Raw genomic sequence first — 22,018 nt, 5'->3', positions numbered from 1 at the left:
GCACAAAGAAGTTTTGTGTATTTTTTTAAAAAAATCTTTATTTATAAAACAGGTCTGCTCTAAAACAGGAAATCCTCTAAAAAGTCAGTTATGTGCACTTAATTCTTCCTGTCTAGAGGAAATCGATAAAATGGACAGAAAGCCAATATTTCCACAAAGGTAGCCGTAAAACAAGTCCATTTGGGGGGGTGGACGGGTAAAAATCTCTATTTTCTGGCTGCTTTTTTTAAACAAAAATGTGAAAAGTCTTTTTTCAGAGGGCAGGAGATGGAAAGTTATTGTGTCTATATGAACCATTTGAGAGAAAGAGAGAAAAAGAAAAGAAAAAACCACATGTTCTTCTTTTGCAACATGAAACCATTATTTAAGCTTCTGGTCCAGCAAAATCGAGAGCTTTGTGACAGCTTATGATTCTAAAATGAGACTGCGGTTGCGTTCCACAATAAAGTAAGTGCTAGCAGCCTGTCACTCTTGTGTAATGAGGTCCAGGTTGACTAAATGCCGTATGGTGGGCCTTCCGTGCGGACAATTCCAAGGATGCTCAATTTCACCCATGTGAGAAATCAGTTTCTTCATTTCACCGGCGGTGAGGGCGGTTCCAATCATCACCTGTAACAGGAGCAAAGTCTAGAGTTCAGTATCAATTCCTTTTGGCTTAGCTGCTTCCTTGTTCTTTGAAATAACCCATTCAGGTAGCAACGCTCCATCCATCCATCCATCCAAGCTTCAGTTTACACAGCAACTGTTATACTTACGGATTTTCGACACGCTCGAGAGGCGAACATTTGCCTTACTCTGGAGGGCCTGCACATGATTCCCGGAGAATCGCTTAACATAAAGATCAATTCTTCTACGTCCTGAGGACCAAAAGTCCAGTTTTTGCTGGTTGGTAAAGATATGAGCTTCACTCTCTGAGTTACAGGAGCTGAAAGGTTTTCAAAATAACATAATGGTCACAGTCTCTTTACACGGAGATAATGTTTAACCCAACTACTTGTGTAATAATTGCCAATAAGGAGCTAAATCTTGCAGGTTAAGTTTTAAACTGAGTGTATTTTTTTTCCCTTGCATGAAAAGAATATCCAATTGAACTCCAATTTCAAAGATGGTTAGAAGAGCACTCTTTCAGACAGTTTTAAAATGGAATTGTTTGGCATGCTAATTTTTCCATTTTAATTATTTGAAAGATGTTTCATAGTCCCAAAGCAGAGACAGTCAGTCACTCTCTCCCCACTTCCTCTACCAAAGCTAGGAAAGATAGTAGGGTAGAACTCACCGTTTTCATCAACCACAAAATCAAATCCATTTTTTTGGAAAATCTCCAGATTATCCATCAAGATACTTTCACTCACAGCAGTTAAATTAAGATTTTGAGGCCTGAAAAAGCGGGACAAAGAAAAAGGGAAGCAGCAACTATTAAATCTGAAGGCAGCCCTTCTGGAACTGTGTGTATCTATTGTGTGTGGTATGTATGTATGTATGTACATATGTATGTAGGTGGGTAGATAGACAGACAGACAGACAAACAGACAAACAAAAATAGATGTGTAGACAGAGTATGTGTGGATAGTTAGTGTGTGTGTAGATAGATAACTGGGTGGGTGAATGGCGAAAGATAGACAGACAGACAGACAGACAGACAGACAGACATAGATGGATAGGTAGATATAGATGGATGGGTGGGTAGATAGATAGATAGATAGATAGATAGATAGATAGATAGATAGATAGATATAGATCAAAGGTGGTCAGCAGGTTTTGACCAGTTCTGGAGAACCGGTAGCAGAAATTATGAGTAGTTCGGAGAACCGGCAAATACCACCTGATTGGAGATTTTATAGTGTCCTTCCCCTGCCATGCCCACCAAGCCACGCCCACAGAACCGGTAGTAAAAAAATTTGAATCCCACCACTGATTAGATAGATAGATAGATAGATAGATAGATAGATAGATAGATAGATAGACAGACAGACAGACAGACAGACAGACACAGATAGATGGATAGATCATAGATAGATCATAGATAGATAGATAGGTAACACATACATACATACATACATACATACATACATACATACATACATATATATATATATGGTATTCAGCTTTGTTCGGGTATTTTCCCACATCATTATAGTTGTGCTTTTAAAGTTGTAGCAACGTTTCGGCAGAATCTCACCTGCCATCATCAGGCTTCTGTATCATCAGGCTTTTGTATCAGACGAACACAATACAGAAGCCTGATGATGGCAGATGAGATTCTGCCGAAATGTTGCTACAACTTTAAAAGCACAACTATAATGACGTGGGAAAATACCCGAACAAAGTATATGTGTGTGTGTGTGTAAAAAACTTTGAAAAAAACTGAAACAACTGTAAAAGTCTGACTCACAGACGAACACAATACAGAAGCCAGATGAGATTTGCTTGTTCATGGCTTGGCATCTTGGATGAACCAATTATGGCTCAGGTCAGGAACACCCCCTCCCCCACCCCAAAGTGTAGAGAAGACGCTCACTGGATCAGCTTCTGCCCCTGCAGGACCGTGTGTTCTTGCAGCATCTCAAAGTTGTATTTTTCGTCGGTAGCGTGCTGATCGATGATGAAGAGGTCCGATTTCAGCTTGGCGATGATAAACCCCAGATTAAACTGGCCAACGATATCCATTTTAGCAAACATCTCTTTCCTGCACGCAGAGGGAGAAACCCATAAAGACATAGATGGTCAGACCTGCCTGTTCTTTAAACCTCTCCCCCACCAATTCCAATTCACTTAACACCAGTGACACCCCCCAAAAAATGTTGCAAAATTAGGTGCGACTCGCTGAAAGACCGCATGGCTTTGGCAAGGAAGTTCAAATCCCAATTGTGATCGTATGTCAAGGACTGTAGAGTCACTACAGAGTCACTCAGAGTAAAGGTTCCCCTCACACCTACGTGCTAGTCATTTCCGGCTCATCTCCATGACAAAGCCGAAGAGCCAGCGCTGTCCGAAGACGTCTCCGTGGTCATGTGGCTAGCATGATTCAATGCCAAAGGCACACGGAGGAACGCTGTTCCCTTCCCACCAAAGGGGTCCCTATTTTTCTACTTGCATTTTTTAACGTGCTTTCGAACTGCTAGGTTGGCAGAAGCTGGGACGAGGAACGGGAGCTCACTCCGTTACGTGGCGCTGGGGATTCGAACCGCTGAACTGCCGCCCTTTCTGATCGACAAGCTCAGCATCTTGGCCGCTGAGCCACCACATCCCTAATTAGGGACATCCTATAAATCTGACAAGTAGTTCTCCACTTACAAATATTTGTTATAGTGACCATCAAAGTTACAATGGCAGTTGAAAAAAGTGACTTATGACCGTTTTTCACACAAATTCGGACGCTTGGCAACTGGTTCATATTTACGACAGTTGCAGTGTCCCAGGGGGGTCATGTGATCCCCCTTTTGTGACCTTCTGACATGCCAAGTCAATGGGGAAGCTGGATTCACTTAACAACCATGTGACTCAATAACTGCAGGGATTCACTTAACAACAGTGGCAAGAAAGGATGTACAGTGGAGCAAAACTGCCTTAACAATTAATCTCGTTTAGCACCAGAAGTTTTGGGCTCCATTGTGGTCGTAAGTCGAAGACCACCTGTGTGAAAGAATCTTTCTAAATGTAAGACAAATAAAAGAATAAACAAAGGTACGAAGGTCACATCGGCCAACAGCATTTCTGGGAACGCCTCTCTTCTCCGGCGAAGAGAAGCGAGTCGCCATACCTTATTTCCTTTCTTAATTCATCCTCCGCCATTTTGTTTTCTTCCGGGCTAATCTTTGCCTTGAATTGTCTGAATTTCAACATTTCTCCTTCCGTCTCCTGGTGCTTAATTTGCCTCTGGATCCGGTCCGTCAAGGTGCTCCAAGAGAAGGCTAAAGGCACCGTCCTCTTTTCCATTTTGACTGGGATGTCGTACAAGGGCTGCGCGCCAGAATCCTGCTCAGGGGTTGCTGCTGATAAATTGGCTTTTGGTGAAAGAGACTGAAGGATCTTAAAACGTTTTGCTTTAGGGGGTGAAGTGGCTCGTTGAGAGAAGCCATCTTCTTCACTCCGGTTTGGTTCGGAGGGGCAGGAAAGGCCGCTAGATCCACATTCGCTGCTCTGGATTTCTGCGCCCAAACAACGGGGCTCTCGATTGGAAGAACCCACAGCGCTTTCGGCTCTAAAATGGACGCCCGTTTCTGGGGTGCTCAAACCCCCATCAGACTCGGTGGAGACGCTCCCCAAACCAGAGTCCGTATCTTCATTCGATTTCTCCAACTTCCTGCCTGCAAACATGGAATCCCTCGAATCCACCTTGCTTCCGTCTTCAGATTCCTCGCTGGGAAGAATTTTCTTTCGGGGAGAGGCGGAGAAAGCGGCGAACATCTGGAACATTCCTTGGTTGGCGGGCCTGTGTTTCGGTTGGGCCTTTTCGGTCTCCTGAAAAGCAGAGGTTTTCCCTCGAGAAAATGATTCCTTCAGACGAGCAATTATTTCTGATTTCTCACCCCGATTTGGAGGCAAAGGACTGTTAGACGATTCCAAAGGAGACACTTCTTTCTCGTTTCGGAGGAAGCTTTCCAAGTTCCCTGCCAAAAAAAGAGAGAACCGTTGTGATTTGCTAAGTACAGATTGTCCTCGACTTACGCCCTCAATTGAGCCCACAATTTCTGTTGCTAAGTGAGATGGTTGCTGAGTGATTCCCCCCCCCCCTATTTTAAGACCTTTCTTGCCACAGTTGCTAAGTGAATCACTGCAGTCGTTAATTTAAGTGAATCTGGCTTCCCCATTGACTTTGCTGGTCAGATGGTCGCAAAAGAGGCTCACGTGACCTTGGGACCCTGCCACCGTCATAAGTACGAGTCAGTGTGTGAATGTCAACTCAGAAGCTGACCTGACCGAAGCCATTTTTTAGGCTTCAGTGTTGCCACACTGGAGCTGAGGGAGACAGAGGGAAGAATAAAGATAGCTGGTAGCTGAAACAAAATACTTTCTCCTGGGAACCTAGGACATTTCTGCAGGTGGTTGGAGAGAGGAGGAGCAATATTACCAGGCAACCAGATGACACTTTGATTGGACCATGTGACTGATAGTTTGGAGAAGGGGAAAAACGTTTACTTTTAATTAGGTGAAACTTCAGACTCGGTTTTCACCAGCCTGTGTCAATATGATATATCCAATAAAACTATTCTTTGAGGAATCTACCTGCCTCGGAGGGTTTTTTTTTTGCTATAGGTCTATTACTTGGAACTCTTGACAGTGAATTTTGATCATGGGACCCTGGGGATGCTGCAATGGTCATAAGTGTGACAAACGGTCATACATTCTTTGGTGCTGTTGTAAGTTTGAACCGCCTGTCAACTCGTAAAGTATTCCTGGCCTGCTCTCGAGTTGCCATAGGCAGGTGGGGGCAGATCTGATAGAGCAGTTAAGTTGCCACGACCAGAAGCACATTCCACCCATACCTTTCTCCAGATTGTATCCCAGGTTACTAGGGCAAGCCGGAGAGGTGTGTTTTCTACAGCCAGGGAAAGTGCTCCGTTGGAGAATGTGATTTATGACACACCCTGGGAGGAGGGGGCAAACAGGGTCATAAGTGGGCAGTAAATCACGTGGGGCAGAGCTGACTCCACTTATAAATAATGGGATTTCTTTTGAAACTTGGCTTGAGGCTCATGAATAAATTAAGGCATCCAACGGAACCCTGACACTGTCACTAAACTAATGATTGTAAGTTGAGGACTCTCCGTATAGCAAGAGAAAAAAGATATAAAAGCATCATAAATATATATATATCATAAAATTCTGCCCTGCCTTCTTCCACAAGGAATAAAATAGAATAGAATTCTTTATTGGCCAAGTATGATTGGACAACACAAGGAATTTGTCTTGGTGCAAATGGCTTATAAACTTCCAGCTAGCTAATAAGAGGAAAATCTGAGCTATTGTTACCTGACTGTCCAAAATAATGCAGATAAAAATGCAAATAAATAAATAGGTTTTGCTTAAATGGCAACTCGACTTCCTACCTTCAACATAGGTCAGCTTTTGATTCACCACCAATTTATTAACGTCACTGCCAAACATCGCCATCAGTGATGTTTTTAGAATTGCTAATAAAAGCTTTTCTTCCTGGAGCAAGATCTGCCTTTTATCCGGAGTCACGTTGATGTCCACGCATCCTGAAATCAAAAACATTCACCATTCTTTGGTTATCTTTCTCTTTCTTCGCACCTACGGATGGGCTCCACCGTTCAGGCTCATTATGATAACTAGGTACTCCTCATCGGAATGTTATGATAATAATTAAGCAGGCTAAATTACCCTAATTTACCCTAATATATAGCAGCGAACGATGACAATTTATAAAACTCACCAGATTCTGCACAGACGTTAAGAACAATGAATGGATATTGGTGCCTGTTATACATATGATAGACCTCATTTACAACTTTGGAAACCTGTTCAGAAAACAGAAAGGAAAAATAACACACGTTAGTTGAATTTGGTTGAGATTTAAAAAGATATAAAGCCCCCCCACAACTGTCTGCACTGATTCACTTAACTCTGGCAAGTGAGGTTGTAAAATGGGGCAAAAATTCGCTTAAACAGAAATGTTCAACTCAACTGCGATTGAAAATTGAAGACTTATCTGTAGTCACTCCAGAGGGTTAACATCATTGCCCAGAGGATCATTGGTTGCCCTCTCCCCTCTTTGGAAGAGCTTTATAGCTCCCGCTGCCTTAAGAAAGTTCAAAACATCCTCAAAGATCCATCTCATCCTTGGCACCTTTTTTTTTAACTATTACCATCTGGCAGACGGTAGAGGATAATAATAGAAACAAGGACAAATAGGCCGAAAAACAGCTTCTATCCCAGGGCAGGAGCTCTTTTGAATTCTGCTGTATAGTGCAATATTAATGCAATATTGGGGGTTTTCAATTCAATGTGTGGAAGGATGTGTGTTTGTGTTTATTTTCATGGTCATGATGTGCATTGAAGATGGTGTTTGATTTCGTTGTACGAGGTGCAATGACAATAAAATAAAGTAAAGTAGAATCAAGAGAGGCTCTTGAATCATCTTCATTTAAAGATCCCATAGTCTCGTGATGGCGAACCTATGGCACGTGTGTGCCAGAAGTGGTGCGCAGAGCCATCTCTGCCGGCACGCAGGCCGTTGCCCCAGCTCAGTTCCACTACATATGCGCGCACACTTCCTGCCAGCCAGCTGATTTTCGGGTATCTACCACACATGTGCAGGGGGCGCGTGCGGGAGATGAGTGTGCATGTGCAGGGGGAACACGGGGGGGTTGCATGTGCATGAGCAGGGGGGCGGGGGAACACGGGGGAGGGGTCGTGCATGCATTGCATTATGGATGCAGGCACACGTGTGCAAAGGTTAGCCATCACTGCCATAATCCCTCGTGGGGTGGAGTCTGGGCAACTGAACGGAGCTAGCAAAGTGTTTTAGTGGCCGGATGCCCTTCCCTGTTGCCAATGAGGAGTTTTGTTCAGCTGATATATTCTCAATGTTCCCAGAGAGAGAGAGAGAGAATATCTGCTTCTACCTAGGATCGAACTCACAGCCTCCTGATTGTGAAGCAAGAGCTTTTTTTTTTTATAAATTGAGAATTTACCCCTTGCAGGAGAAAAACATACCTTTCCGGGGTCGCACGGCCGCTGGTTAATAAAAAAGTACTGCCTATCCGTTGCGCTCCTCCCATCACCATGATTGCACTGCGAAACAAATCCTGTGATGCTGTTTAAAAGGAACGTGTCATTAAGAGAATCCCATAAAAACGAAGTAGACCGAAAGAAGTCATTTGACGTATTTTAGAAGGGAATCTAAACCAACTTGGAGAAATTCTCCCCTGCACTAGCTCAAGACCATCGTATAGAAGCAGTCCTTGACTTACGACCGTAACGGAGTCGTCCGGTTATGGCTGCAAGTCGTGTCGGTCGTAAAGGAGATCATCATGTGACCGACCTGATTTGACAACCTCTTTTTTTTTTTTTGCAGTGGGGTGTTAAGCAAATCGGTATAGTCTTTAAGTGAATCAATGGTCATTAAGCAAACCCATTGTTTGCTATAGGCCTTTTTTTGCTGGAAACCAGAAATAAACAAGTTTTTCAACAAAAACGCCATAAATGGTGGTCCAGAACGCTGGAAATGGCCATAAATGCAGGCCAGTTGCAGTCCGTGACACTGGGGTGGAGGCATAACCATTAGAACTACGTCATAAGTACCTTTGGGAGGGGTCTCTCATAATTTCAAACCGTTGCTAAGCAACTGATCATAAGATGAGGACTACTTGTATGGTCCTTTTCATATGTTGTATATGCTAGGGACGCGGTGGCTCAGGGGATAAGATGCTGAGCTTGTTGATCAGAAAGGTCGGCAGTTCGGCGGTTTGAATCCCTAGCGCCGCGTGATGGAGTGAGCTCCCATTTCTTGTCCCAGCTTCTGCCAAGCTGGCAGTTCGAACGCACATAAAAAATGCAAGTAGAAAAATAGGGACCACTTTGCTGGGAAGAAGGGAACAGTGTTCCGTGCGCCTTCCGCATTTAGTCATGCCGGCCACATGACCACAGAGACGTCTTCGGACAGCGCTGGCCCTTAGGTTTTGTAACGGAGATGAGCACCGCCCCCTAGAGCCGGGAATGACTAGCACGGACGTGCGAGGGGAACCTTTACCTATGTTGTATATATGTTGTGTCCGGTAGCCCTGGATCTCTGGTTTTTAAGCCCAAACGAACAACAAGAAAGAATACAAAAATATATATATTTCCAATTTTATACTTACGTATAAAGCTTAGTGGGTAGAGCAGAAACATTCAAGCCGTATTCTTCGCAGACTTCTTCGCTGGGCAGCAGCTGTACGAAGGGAATCAGGGTTTGCACCTAGGAAGAAAATAACAACCTATATTGAAACTGAATCCACAGGCCCTCTTAATTTGCAAACCATCCTGCACCATGCCAGAATCAAACTAACCACATGATGAGGGGCTCTTCTGAGCTTGTTTTCTTGCAGATGTTTCATCACCCAAATTAGCTAATCCCATCAGCCCTGCTCTTTACCTGTTTGTGTCCAAATATGGCACCAATGTTTTCTTTTAAAGTAGAACTTCCGCTGGTGGACACCACAGCCTGTTTCTTTCCTTGGCCAACTTGGTTGGTGCAGTTAATGCGAACCCCAGTGCAAATGATACAATATGCTTGCAGTATCTGGACCATTTTGGCAAACTCCTTTTAGGCGTGGAAAAGAGAGAGAGAAAAGTCACACTCCTTTGGGTGTGTCAGAGAGAGGGGAAAAAAAGGTGATTTGATCAGATCTTTATTATGATCAAAAACCAGCCTATATTTGATAGGGAATGCCCCTAGCTGTTTGAGAACATGTATTTTCTTAACAGGGATGTTTTTATCCACCATTCATGTATTATAATGTGTCAGTACTTTTTTATATATATTGCAAATAGTGATGTCTATTGCTGGTCTAAGACCATAATAAAGTTCTATTCTATTCTATTCTATTCTATTCTATTCTATTCTATTCTATTCTATTCTATTCTATTCTATTCTATTCTATTCTATTCTATTCTATTCTATTCTATTCTATTCTATTCTTCTTCCTGCCTGTGTTAATAACCAGCTGACTGGTTCTTACCTTCTTTATGTTACGCTGAAATTCTTTGTGTCGAACCGGCAAAGTATGAAACAGCTGCTGGACACTGACGGTGGTCCCCTGTGGCCGGGAGAATGGGACTTTCCGAGTGATCTTCCCGCTGTGATCAAACTCCAGCCGGGTCCCAATATTGGAAGACTTGTGACAAGTGACAATGGAAACATTGCTGTGTGCAAAGGAATGCAATTTCATTTCAGCTAATGCAATCCTAAGTTGTATTAACAGAGGGATACAATCAAGATCAAGGGAAGTACTAATACCACTCTATAAAGCCTTAGTAGGACCACACCTAGAGTACTGCATCCAGTTTTGTTCACATTATAAAAAAGATGTTGAGACTCTAGAAAAAGTACAGAGAAGAGCAACCAGGATGATTAGGGGACTGGAGGCTAAAACATACAACGAACGGTTGCAGGAACTGGGCTTGGCTAGTCTAGTAAAGAGAAGGACCAGGGGAGACAGGATAGCAATCTTCCAATATTTGAGGGGCTGCCACAGGGAGGAAGGGGTCAAGCTATTTTCTAAAGCACCTGTAGGCCAGACAAGGAATAATGGATGGAAACTGAACAAGGAGAGATTTAACCTGGAAATAAGGAGAAGCTTTCTGACAGTGAGAACAATCGACCCATGGAACAGAAGTTGCCTTTGGAAGTTGTGGGAGCCTCATCCCTGGAGGCTTTCAAGAAGAGATTGGACTGCCATTTGTCTGAAATGGTGTAGGGTCTCCTGCTTGGGCGGGGGGTTGGACTAGATGACCTACAAGGTCCCTTCCAACTCTGATTATCTGTTATCATGGTTAATAAGGAAACTCAGAGGCAGGGAAAGACTCACATCGCTGCCACAAAGGTCCTGGGGCTGCTGGAACTCCGAGGATCGGTCATAACCACCGTTGGTTTAAGCACCGTTATAACTTCAAATGGCTGCTGAATGAATGGCTGTAAGTTTAAGACTACCTGTATAATCATTACTGGTATATATGTCCATGGAGGTTCTCAGTCAGTCATCCAGGTCATGGTTGTCCCAAAGGTGCTTCTTCAAGAGGTAACTGGACTTTCTTGAACAAAGTCTAGTTGCCTCTTGAAAAAAAACACCTTTGGGACATTACTCGCATAGTACTATGGGTGTACTTTCTGCTAGTCAAAGAACAAAGTGAAGGTATTACCAGGGGTGGGATTCTACCGGTTTGGACCGGTTCGGGCGAACCAGATGTTAAAGTTAAATCTGGTTTGCCCACCCCTCCCCTCCCCGGAGTCTCCATGTGGCCCATTTTGGATGCAGGTAAGTGTAGGGTCTACGCGGAGGCTCTGGGAGGGGGGGAAATAAGCCTTCTGGAAGTCTGGAAACGGGCCTGTTTCTGGTTTCCTGACAGCTTCCAGAGTCCGGAGGAGACTGTTTTCACCCACCCAGAGGCCCGGGGGAAGGTTTCCGGACCATTGGGAGGGTGAAAAACGGCCTCCCCCGGGCTCTGGAGGCCCACTGGAAGCCAGAAACAGGAAGTTCCAGTAGGCCACGCCCACCCAGCAACTGGGCAGCGAACCAGATTCTGTGCCATGGTTTCTCCTTGGTCTTCTTTCCTGAGATTCATCAACTGTTTTAACTAGCATGCTTCCCACCTGAACACACTTCTTACCTTAATGCGCACAGAGAGCTCAGAGCTTCACCTCGAAAACCAAACGTTTCCACGTTGATGAGGTCAGAGAAGTCTTGGATCTTGGAAGTATAATGTTTCAGCGCTGGAAGAGATATTTGGCAGAGGTGAGAAAAGGGATGGGCCAGGAGACAGGGATTCTCTAAGCTGGCTCCCACATTACGGGTTAGGTTGATGCCAAGGGTTCATTGCCTCCCACTTATTTACGGGTTCAATTCAGACAGCACTGAAAATTATATATATATTTTAACCAGGCTGTGGCCCCTAGCAAGGAACAAGTTATGACTCTTTTAATTTTCCTACATGTTTCGGAGGAGGAAAAGGTCACTAAATGATCCTTATTGTACTGATGATTTTGGACCCTACCAGGGTCATCTGAGTGGGTGGTGTGGAAATGCTGCAAAAGATAGGGAACCGTGTGTTCGCTCCCTCCTCACACTCTCACAGCATTGTAAAACCGTGCGGAAATGTTGTAAGATGGTGCTAATCCTAGCACATTTTGAAACACTTTATATTTAGTTTTAGGAATGCGTAAGGCTTTGTGGTTTGGGGTACCCAGGTTTCCAAACTTTGCATTATAAAAAAAAAAAGGTAGCAGTCCAAGAGATTCAAATATCTTACCATACAAAAACAGCTGCCTTTTTTTAAAAGATGGGACAAAAGTAGTTCTTTGTGGAAGAACTAATGTATTAACTGTAAATAATATTACAAATTAAGAGATTTAGATTTAGACATAGAGATACAGCATACTCAAGCCTGCAAAGTTATCCTCTTCTACACCACAACCATTATCAGAGACTTCAATAAGACCCGCTCCATAATCTTTAAGCTTCACTTCTATAAATGAAACAAAAATCATGAAGATTAAATCTCTACAATTTCCTGTCTTCTTCCCTCCAAACACCACTAGAGAGTAATAGCATGACTGAAACAGTCTTGAGTTACTCTAAACTTTAAAACAACAAGTAACTGACCGACGTTAGTAGCGCCAGCATCGAGGCTGTTTTCCACCAGCTCTTTTACAGCAGTACATAGATTCAGCACCACTTGGCCTGAGCAGATCTGATGAACTGATCTGCAATCGATTGGCTTGATAGTTTTTTCCACTCTTTAAAAAAAGGAAAATAACAAAGCTTTACACTCAGAAAATATCGCAGTTCACAGGACTGTAAGTCGGTGGTTTCGTTTCACTTCTGCTTTCAAACTGTAAGGTTATACCCTCGTTCTGAAACAGGTTTTAAACAGCTCTGAAAGGCAGCTTTGGTGGATGAGCAAAATGTTGTGTCTTAAAACCAAATTGCATAATTCACTTTCCTCCGAGCTATGCTGCAGGAAAAAAACCTTTGCAGACATTTGTCCAAAGTGCTTGTTCTGTGTATGTGTGTGTAACTATGTGTAAACCACCCAAGTTGCCAGGAGTCAAGCAGCATATAAATTTAATACTAAAAATAATTTTAAAAGAGTGATTCCTATTTACAAGAAGTCAGACTTTATACTTTCAATCAATTTGGTCCAGCAGTTAAAACGTCAGGCAAGAAACCAGGAGGTGGTGAGTTTGATGTCCTGCCAGAGTCCTGCCCGTTGGGTGACTTTGGCTCCATTTCAGCCCAACCCACCTCAAAGGGTTGTTGTTGTGGGAAAAACAGGAGGAGGAAGGAATACTAGGTATGTCCGCCGCCTTGAGCAATTTATGAAATTAATAAAGGTGGGCTATAAATAGAATAAAAATAATAATAAAGTAATGTAATGCAATGCAATGCGATGTATACACTTATACTGACATTCCATTCCAAGTAAAATAATAATAAAATCAAGCAATGCAATGTAATAAATACACTTGCACTGAAATTCCATTCCAATTAAAATAACATAATTAAAATCAAGCAATGCAGTAAATACACTTGCACCAACATTCCATTCCAATTAAAATAACATCAAATAAGGCTAAAGTAAAATAAGGCAATAAACACATTTACACCGAAATTCCATTCCAATTAAAATAACATAATTAAAATAAAACAATGCAATAAATACACATCCACTGAAATTCCATTCCAATTAAAATAACATCAAATAATCTAAAATAAAGCAATGCAATAAATGCACTTACACTGGAGGAGCTTCCATTCTCTTTCCTGATGCAATTTAACCCTTTGCTGCCTGCTCACTTTTCAAACGAAGTATGCAAATGGCATGCAAAAAGGCCTAAAGGGGCGGGGCGGTTTTTTCCCCGCCCATTTCCCCCGTCAATCGATCTCCCTTCGAGCCCGCAGTTGGGTCGCCGCGCTTCTTCCCGGGCGAGACAGGCTCGCTTCCTTCCGCGCATCCCTCCAGTTTCCCAGGCTCGCGATGTCTTCTGGGTAGAATTCTTTTCCTCCAATCACCGGGGAGAAGCTTTCTCATTGGTCCATCCACGCACCAATCGGGGAGGAGAAGGAAGGTGGAGCGAAATCTTAGCGAAGCTTAGTATATAGGGGAAGGGAGTCGGTGTGAACAACCAACGCTTCGGGTATACCATGGAACCCAATATTCTCATCCCCAGATCCTGAAACATACAAAGCAGTGTTTCTCAAGAAACTTTTCCTTCGGTTCTTTGTTTATTTTCTGGAGCTGTGTTCACAAGAAACGCTGACCTGGTTTTCTGAATTCACCTGTTTCATGGCATATGACTTAAGTGCCAGAGCTCACTGTAACAGCATTGCCCAAAAGGCATTAAGAGTTGTAAATCAAATCTTACGAAGCTTCTCCTCTGGAAATATAGAATTGCTACCTAGGGCATACAAAACCTTTGCTAGACCAATACTCGAATACAGTTCTCATCAGTCTGGAATCTGCACTGTATATCGGACATTAATACAATTGAGCGAGTCCAGAAGTATTTCACAAGAAGATTACTACACTCCTCTTCTTGCAACACAATACCCTACACCACCAGGGTTGAAATTTTGGGCTTGGACAACCTTGAACTACGCCACCTATGGTTGGACTTAAGTGTAGTACACAAAATGATCTGCTACAATGTCCTACCAGTCAATGACCACTTCAGCTTCAACCACAACAATACAAGAGCACACAACAGATACAAACTCAAAGTAAACCGCTCCAAACTCGATTGCAGAAAGTACAACTTCAGCAACAGAGTGGTCAATGGCTGGAATGCACTACCTGACTCTGTTGTTACATCCTCAAACCACCCCACTCCTTTAACCTCAAACTTTCCACTATTGACCTCACCCCGTTCCTAAGAGTTCGTGTAAGGGGTGTGCACAAGTGCACAATCGCGCCTACCGTCCCTGTCCTATTGTCCCCAATTATTTGTACCTTACTCTTATTATTACTCATCATCATTATCATCATCATATTATTATTATTATTATTATTATTATTATTATTATTATTATTATTATTATTATTATTATTATTCATGTTTATACTTATATCATCTCGTAAGTGATTGACAAATCCAATAAATAAAATAAAATTTTAAAAAATTCTATAACAGGAGCTTTAGAGGCGTCCGCTGAGCCTTCCTCTCCTGACCCCCAAGAAACGTATCTGGATAGAAGCCCCCCCCTTCCCCTCATGAGGCGATAGCTTCGCTTTTTAACCCGAAGTCTAAGGTCAAGAGCCGCTTCACCCGCCTTCTATACCTCCCCCTCCCTTTGGAGCTTGCATCAGATGGCAGCAAAAAGACCGCACGCGGCTGACGGGGGAGCCCCGCCTCTTTCGGCCAATAGTCTTGGCGGCCGTGGCAAGCCGCCAATGGGAGGCGCGACGGGCGGGGCGTCAGGCAAGGGCTCCTCCAATGGGCGGCGAGAGGGTGCGCCGGCGCGTCAGTGAGCCGTGGCATGAGGAGAAGCGGCGGTGAGGCGGCCGCGATGCCGATGTACAAGGTGAGGCCCTTTCAGGACGGCTCCGGCCCGGCGGTTCTGGCCGAGCACCTCCCCACCTGCATGTACCGCGTGCGCTGCGCCCACCGGCCGCCCGAGGCCGTCGGGGACTCCGGCCTTGCCTCCTCGCCGCCGCCGCCTCAGCAGGTAGGAGCCGCTCGGCCCTGCGGCGCCTCACTTGGACTGGGGGGAGAGGTTGACGGGCAGGCCGCGGCTCCCTGGCCCCCAAGACCGCCCTGGAAAGGTTTCCGCCTTCGGACTAACGTTCCCATCCTCCCCGGCCCCCGTTTTCTGCCCCGCCCCAAGCCACTCCCCTCTTGGATTACAATCCCCATCCTCCCCGATCCCCCCGTTTTCTTCCATGACCCTATTCGGACTACAGTCCCCATTCTCTTCACTCCCCGGTTTTCTCCCTGCCTCAAACCATTCTTCCTTCAGACTACAATCCCCATCCTCCCCAGCCCCTGGTTTCTGCCCCGTCCCAAACCACTCCCTATTTGGACTACAATCCCCATCCCGTGCTTTTCGCCCTTCCCCAAGCCACTCTTTCAGACTACAATCCCCATCCTCCCCAGCCCCCCTTTTCCATCTCGCCTCAAGCCACTCCCCCGGATTACAATCCCCATCCTCCCCATCCCCCGTTTTCCATCTCGATCCAAGCCACTCCCTTTTCAGACTACAATCCCCATCCTTCCCATCCCGGCCACTTCTTTCAAAGTCTGCTTTAAAAAAAATTCTTCTGACGCTCCCGAAGGTGCCTGGCTCCGAATCCCATCAGCCCCAGCCCAGGATGGTGGGAGTTGTAGTTCGAACGGTTTGGAGAGGCGGCCTTCCTCAGAGACCCTTTGGGGCCCCGCACAGGCTGGGGTAGGAGAAGGGGGAACTCCCCACCCCCCACCCCTTGAGTGCCTGGATCCGATCACTGGATTCTTTCACTTTCTTTTCCTTCAGGGAACCTATTTGCAATGACTGCTTTGTGTGTATTGGTTGATCATATCAGGTGTATTGACATTTATTTACAGCATTAACGCAAAGTGACTCTGTGTAGCTTGCAAATAAACATCAAATGGTACAGAGAGAATTAGAATTTGGAATAAGCTCTGATATAAACCCACTGAAGGGGTCCTTGGTGCTCTCTTGACCTTGCTTGTTTGCTTGCAGGCTGTTCATTACCCAAACTAGGTAACATCAGTGCTAAAAAGAGTGGAGTTTTCAGGGAAGAGGAGGAAGAGGAGGAGGACTGTGGGGTCCTTGGTGCTCTGAGCTTGGTAGTTTTCTTGCAGACATTTCATTACCCAAACTAGGTAACATCAGTGCTAAAAAGAGTGGAGTTTTCAGGGAAGAGGAGGAGGATTGTGGGGTCCTTGGTGCTCTCTGAGCTTGGTAGTTTTCTTGCAGACATTTCATTACCCAAACTAGGTAACATCAGTGCTAAAAAGTGGAGTTTTCAGGGAAGAGGAGGAGGATTGTGGGGTCCTTGGTGCTCTCGAGCTTGGTAGTTTTCTTGCAGACGTTTCATTACCCAAACTAGGTAACATCAGTGCTAAAAAGAGTGGAGTTTTCAGGGAAGAGGAGGAGGATTGTGGGGTCCTTGGTGCTCTCCGAGCTTGGTAGTTTTCTTGCAGACGTTTCATTACCCAAACTAGGTAACATCAGTGCTAAAAAGAGTGGAGTTTTCAGGGAAGAGGAGGAGGATTGTGGGGTCCTTGGTGCTCTCTGAGCTTGGTAGTTTTCTTGCAGACGTTTCATTACCCAAACTAGGTAACATCAGTGCTAAAAAGAGTGGAGTTTTCAGGGAAGAGGAGGAGGATTGTGGGGTCCTTGGTGCTCTCTGAGCTTGGTAGTTTTCTTGCAGACGTTTCATTACCCAAACTAGGTAACATCAGTGCTAAAGAGTGGAGTTTTCAGGGAAGAGGAGGAGGATTGTGGGGTCCTTGGTGCTCTCTGAGCTTGGTAGTTTTCTTGCAGACATTTCATTACCCAAACTAGGTAACATCAGTGCTAAAAAGAGTGGAGTTTTCAGGGAAGAGGAGGAGGATTGTGGGGTCCTTGGTGCTCTCTGAGCTTGGTAGTTTTCTTGCAGACGTTTCATTACCCAAACTAGGTAACAATCAGTGCTAAAAAGAGTGGAGTTTTCAGGGAAGAGGAGGAGGATTGTGGGGTCCTTGGTGCTCTCTGAGCTTGGTAGTTTTCTTGCAGACGTTTCATTACCCAAACTAGGTAACATCAGTGCTAAAAAGAGTGGAGTTTTCAGGGAAGAGGAGGAGGATTGTGGGGTCCTTGGTGCTCTCTGAGCTTGGTAGTTTTCTTGCAGGCTGTTCATTACCCAAACTAGGTAACATCAGTGCTAAAAAGAGTGGAGTTTTCAGGGAAGAGGAGGAGGATTGTGGGGTCCTTGGTGCTCTCTGAGCTTGGTAGTTTTCTTGCAGACGTTTCATTACCCAGACTAGGTAACATCAGTGCTAAAAAGAGTGGAGTTTTCAGGGAAGAGGAGGAGGATTGTGGGGTCCTTGGTGCTCTCTGAGCTTGGTAGTTTTCTTGCAGGCTGTTCATTACCCAAACTAGGTAACATAAGTGCTAAAAAGAGTGGAGTTTTCAGGGAGAGGAGGAGGATTGTGGGGTCCTTGGTGCTCTCTGAGCTTGGTAGTTTTCTTGCAGACGTTTCATTACCCAGACTAGGTAACATCAGTGCTAAAAAGAGTGGAGTTTTCAGGGAAGAGGAGGAGGATTGTGGGGTCCTTGGTGCTCTCTGAGCTTGGTAGTTTTCTTGCAGACGTTTCATTACCCAAACTAGGTAACATCAGTGCTAAAAAGAGTGGAGTTTTCAGGGAAGAGGAGGAGGATTGTGGGGTCCTTGGTGCTCTCCGAGCTTGGTAGTTTTCTTGCAGACGTTTCATTACCCAAACTAGGTAACATCATCAGTACTACTGATGTTATGATGGTAATTATATTACCTAATTTGGGGAGTGAAAGTCTGCAAGAAAACTACCAAGCTCAGAGAGCACCAAGGACCCCACAGTTCTGCTCCCCCTTCCTCTTCCTCCTACTCCCTTCCTCCTCCTCCCTGCAAATTTTACTCTTTCTAGCACTGATGATGATGTGCAAAAAATAAACAAGCTCAGAGAGCACCAAGGACCCCTCATGTCAACCCTGAGCTACAAATATTCTCCTTTATTGAAACCCATTGACTTATCAGTGCCAACAGCCCCTCCTTGAGGGAGATGGGCAGTCTAGAAACATATAGGTTTTTATATATATATTTATATAAATAAATATATAAATATATATAAATGGCATATAAAAAGGGATAGCCAGAATACCTGGTTTTGTTCTGACACAATGCAAAACGGAGTGAATGCTAACTTAATTTTCATTCAGGATGAAGTTGACCCATCACTCCAAGCGCTTGAATTCCGCCAGGAAGAGATCTTGAAACGTTTGTATGAATTGAAAGCTGCTGTGGATGGGCTCTCAAAAATGATCCAGACACCAGATGCGGACTTCGATGCCACTAACATAATTCAAACAGATGACCCTGTTTCTCTAACTGTCAGCTCTGCAGAACTCGATAGTCTGCTTGGGAAGGCAAGTCGGATTCTGAACTGTTTGCATTCTGCCTAGTGAATGGTTTAGCAAAAGTTGGTGTGGTTTTTTTTGTTGCAACAAATAAGTTGCAATCTGGCCAAACGTACATTTAGTGATATCTATGGAAATTCTCAGTCATCCAGGTCATGGTTGTCCCAAAGGTGCTTTTTCAAAAACTAACTGGATTTTATTTTTCCTTGAAGACATTTCACTTCTCATCCAAGAAGCTTCTTCCAGTTCTGACTGAAGAATGGAAGAAGTTTCTTGGATGAGAAGCAAAACATCTTCAAATAAATAAAAACTAAGTCCAGTTGCACCTTTGGGGCGATAGTGATTCTCCAAAGTTATATTGCAAAAGTATCAGCCAAATAGCAATATACTGTAATTTTGTCCCAAGCCAACACTGATGCCAGGTTTAAATTTCAGGGCTTTTAAGGAAATAGAAGATATACTTAATTGTTTAAAAATGAGAGGAACTTGTTTGCTTTTAATTGTTTGCAAACAGTTACGTCAGCTAGCAGGAGCAAAAAGCTATTTAAATGAAACTGTTAGTGATAAATGCCACTTTGTATATTAATAGCTAGCCAAGTAAAAATAACTAGCTCCTTCTCCTTTATTTGGGAGTGTCATTTGAGTCTCATCTGTTTCTGATGGCTTGGAATATCTTAAGTTGGAACAGATTTTCTGCACAGTTCCAACCTCTGCAGAATATTGTCGCCTAATTATTCAGTTTCTATCAATAGTAATTGCCAGTGACTAATGGGTACTGATAAACAAATGTATGATTTGGAATATTTTGGAAAATATTGCTTAGCATTATTTCATATTCTAACTACTGTGTGTGTTTATAGGATGTGTTCAAATGTGGTCATAATGTACAATTAATTTCTATAACTAAATCCAGATCCAGTTCACCATCTGTTTAGGACAGAAATCCATGTTTTTTCTTGTAATGTTCTTAGAGGCCTAGCATTTTTAAGCTCTCAACTGACATATATAATATCTGGTTCATCTTTTGTCACCTATGAGAGCTACTCATGTCACTTATCCCATTTCTACTCCACAGCTAGTTTAAGCATTATGGACAATGAATAGGCAGTGTAGAACTGCAGTGCAGTTAATTTATGGAAAGATAACAGTACTAAAAAAAACAAAAACCCTGCAGGATGTTAAAACTATATGTGGAAAAGCTTTTAGAATAAAGTGAAAATCTCCTAACAGCTCAATGAAATCAAGTTTGTTTTAAAGCAGGATTATGGTGCTCTGAAGGACATCGTGATCAACGCGAACCCCACTTTCCCTCCACTCTCATTATTAATACTCCACAGTATGCTGTGTGAGAAGTACAAGATACTTTCAACTGTTCACACACACTCATCTGTGAAAAACGTGCCAGAAAAGCTGCTCAAATGCTTTGGTGAGCAGGCAAAGAAACAATCGCGTCACGAATACCAGTTGGGCGTTACTTTAATTTGGAAAGATGGTAAGTCCATGTGCACTTATTAATAGATGCTTACAGAGTTAAGCCTTCATCTTTATTTCATTTCTTAATAAGAGAATGGGTCTTGATTGGATGGGCCCTGCTTGGAATTGTGTGGCTGTATATTTTAAATAAATTTGATGTAAGATGGAAAAGCGGGGGAGGTACTTGAAGGTAGATTTGTTGCTTGCTTGGGGGTATTTGTTACTTGCCGGGCAATATCTTCTAAGACTGGCAGCCAGGAAAATCTCCTCTAACTACGTGAGATATCATAAAACATGAGAGAAGGAATGGTGAATACAGGAAGTCCTTGACTTACAACCATTTGTTTAGTGACGCTTCAAAGTTACAAGGGCTCTGAAAAAAGTGACTTATGACCGTTTCACACTTACAACCATTGCAGCACCCCCCCATGGTCACATGATCAAAATTTGGACACTGGCTGTAGTCTCCACATGGGGTCATGTGATCACCTTTTATGACCTTCTGAGAAGTCAACAGGGAAGCCAGATTCACTTAACAAACAGTGTTACTAATTTAAGAACTGCAGTGACTCACTCAACAACTGTGGCAAGGCAGGCCACAAAATGGGGCCAAAGTCACTGTCCTGCTGTCTTGCTCAGCCACAGAAACGCTGAGCTCCATCGTGGCTGTAAGTCAAGGGCTACCTGTATCCACCAGCTCTCCAAGCGTCCTCGGTGTCTAATCCTACATTGGGATTATCCTTCCAGTGCCAAAACCCCAGATGAAGTTCAGCATTCAAACCATGTGCCCCATTGAAGGCGAAGGGAACATTGCTAGGTTCTTATTCTCCTTGCTCGGCGCAAAGCACAACACAATCGCCGCCACGTTGATAGACAGCTGGGTGGACACCGCCCTCTTCCAACTCCAAGGAGGAAGCAATAAAGAAAAGGCAGCCGTTCTGCGGGGCATGAATGCGACCCTCGGCAAGACTTCCTGGCTGGTGGGCAACGAATTGACGGTAGCCGATGTCGTGACCTGGTGCGCCCTTCAGCAGGCAGGGGGCACGGAGGCCGTCCCAGCCAACGTGCAGAAATGGCTCCGGTCTTGTGAGAATCTGGCGCCTTTCAATGCTGCTCTCAAGCTGCTGAAGTAGCTTTCTCTCCTATGGACAGGCAAGCAGATTCCACTTTTTCGACCTCTCTGGTTATGAAATCTGGGGTGATGTTTGGATAAATCAGATTTGAAAAATAACCAAAGGTGTTATGCCAATAAAGTTCCATCAGAATTGTCCTTTGTAAAATGGTGCTTTTTCAGCAAGAAAACTGCCCCCCCACACACACTTCCCAGTCACACCCACCTGGTCTTGGTAACCAGAAGGTTTTTCCTTCTGAGACGGTTTTCTCCTAGCTTTCCTAATTGCTCCCATCCAAGAGTTAACAAGCCCAATCCTGATTAGCTTCTTTGGGATTAACCAAGATTGTCTGATCTGGCTACCTGCTGTAACTACAGCATTACTGTTAATGTCGGAAACACTAAAGCAGGGGTCACCAACCTTTTGGACCCCAGGGACCACCAAACTCATAATTTTAAATCCTGCAGACCAGAGACCCTGGGAAAATCCCCCCAAAAAAGTCTGCGGGAAAATTCCCTACCCCGTTTTCCTACCGATCAATCATTCTTTATTTGGGATCACAGGATCCAGCTCTGTCCTCGGGTTGAGAGAGAGAGACTTTTGGCTTCGTGCAAG

At 44.1% G+C, this 22,018-nt stretch overlaps 2 protein-coding genes across 5 annotated transcripts; one reads left to right on the top strand and one right to left on the bottom strand.

Moving 5' to 3' along the window:
* Positions 1 to 11: 11 nt before the first annotated feature.
* PMS2 (PMS1 homolog 2, mismatch repair system component) lies at positions 12 to 13,730 on the bottom strand. Its single transcript, XM_026687368.2, has 15 exons — positions 13,463 to 13,730; positions 12,327 to 12,460; positions 12,103 to 12,189; positions 11,335 to 11,437; positions 9,687 to 9,870; positions 9,101 to 9,268; positions 8,826 to 8,923; positions 7,681 to 7,780; positions 6,398 to 6,482; positions 6,051 to 6,203; positions 3,761 to 4,610; positions 2,519 to 2,686; positions 1,277 to 1,377; positions 756 to 925; positions 12 to 609 (listed from the first exon to the last, which is right to left on the bottom strand). Exons 1-15 carry the CDS (start codon positions 13,477 to 13,479, stop codon positions 466 to 468), a joined length of 2,562 nt encoding a protein of 853 aa, XP_026543153.2. The 5' UTR covers positions 13,480 to 13,730; the 3' UTR covers positions 12 to 465.
* Positions 13,731 to 15,182: 1,452 nt separating this feature from the next.
* On the top strand, positions 15,183 to 21,561 carry AIMP2 (aminoacyl tRNA synthetase complex interacting multifunctional protein 2). Of its 4 annotated transcripts, none has more exons than XM_026687364.2 (4): positions 15,183 to 15,245; positions 18,621 to 18,827; positions 20,079 to 20,310; positions 21,039 to 21,561. In XM_026687364.2, exons 1-4 carry the CDS (start codon positions 15,201 to 15,203, stop codon positions 21,422 to 21,424), a joined length of 870 nt encoding a protein of 289 aa, XP_026543149.1. In that variant the 5' UTR covers positions 15,183 to 15,200; the 3' UTR covers positions 21,425 to 21,561. The 4 variants fall into 4 exon arrangements, with proteins under 4 accessions (XP_026543149.1, XP_026543148.1, XP_026543147.1 ...); XM_026687363.2 differs by having other exon boundaries at positions 20,076 to 20,310; XM_026687362.2 differs by having other exon boundaries at positions 15,183 to 15,389.
* Positions 21,562 to 22,018: the final 457 nt, after the last annotated feature.

Source organism: Notechis scutatus, chromosome 12 (assembly GCF_049901735.1).
Source record: "Notechis scutatus isolate UNSWTSFEM ecotype Mainland chromosome 12, rNotScu1.2, whole genome shotgun sequence".
NCBI lineage: Eukaryota > Metazoa > Chordata > Lepidosauria > Squamata > Elapidae > Notechis > Notechis scutatus.
The sequence above is the reverse complement of the archived record's forward strand: the minus strand, read 5'-3'. Positions and strand labels throughout refer to the sequence as shown.

Bases quoted from the DNA above. Each gene is read 5' to 3' on its own strand.
- PMS2 (XM_026687368.2), bottom strand. The intron at 11,438-12,102 runs GTATGCTGTATC...TATCTCTTCCAG, and splicing joins GGATAACTTTGCAGGCTTGA to CGCTGAAACATTATACTTCC. The intron at 6,483-7,680 runs GTATGTTTTTCT...TTTTCTGAACAG, and splicing joins GGCCGTGCGACCCCGGAAAG to GTTTCCAAAGTTGTAAATGA.
- AIMP2 (XM_026687361.2), top strand. From the start codon at position 15,201: ATGAGGAGAAGCGGCGGTGAGGCGGCCGCGATGCCGATGTACAAGGTG. The intron at 18,828-20,075 runs GCAAGTCGGATT...TTTGTTTTAAAG, and splicing joins TCGATAGTCTGCTTGGGAAG to CAGGATTATGGTGCTCTGAA. The intron at 20,311-21,038 runs GTAAGTCCATGT...TTATCCTTCCAG, and splicing joins TACTTTAATTTGGAAAGATG to TGCCAAAACCCCAGATGAAG.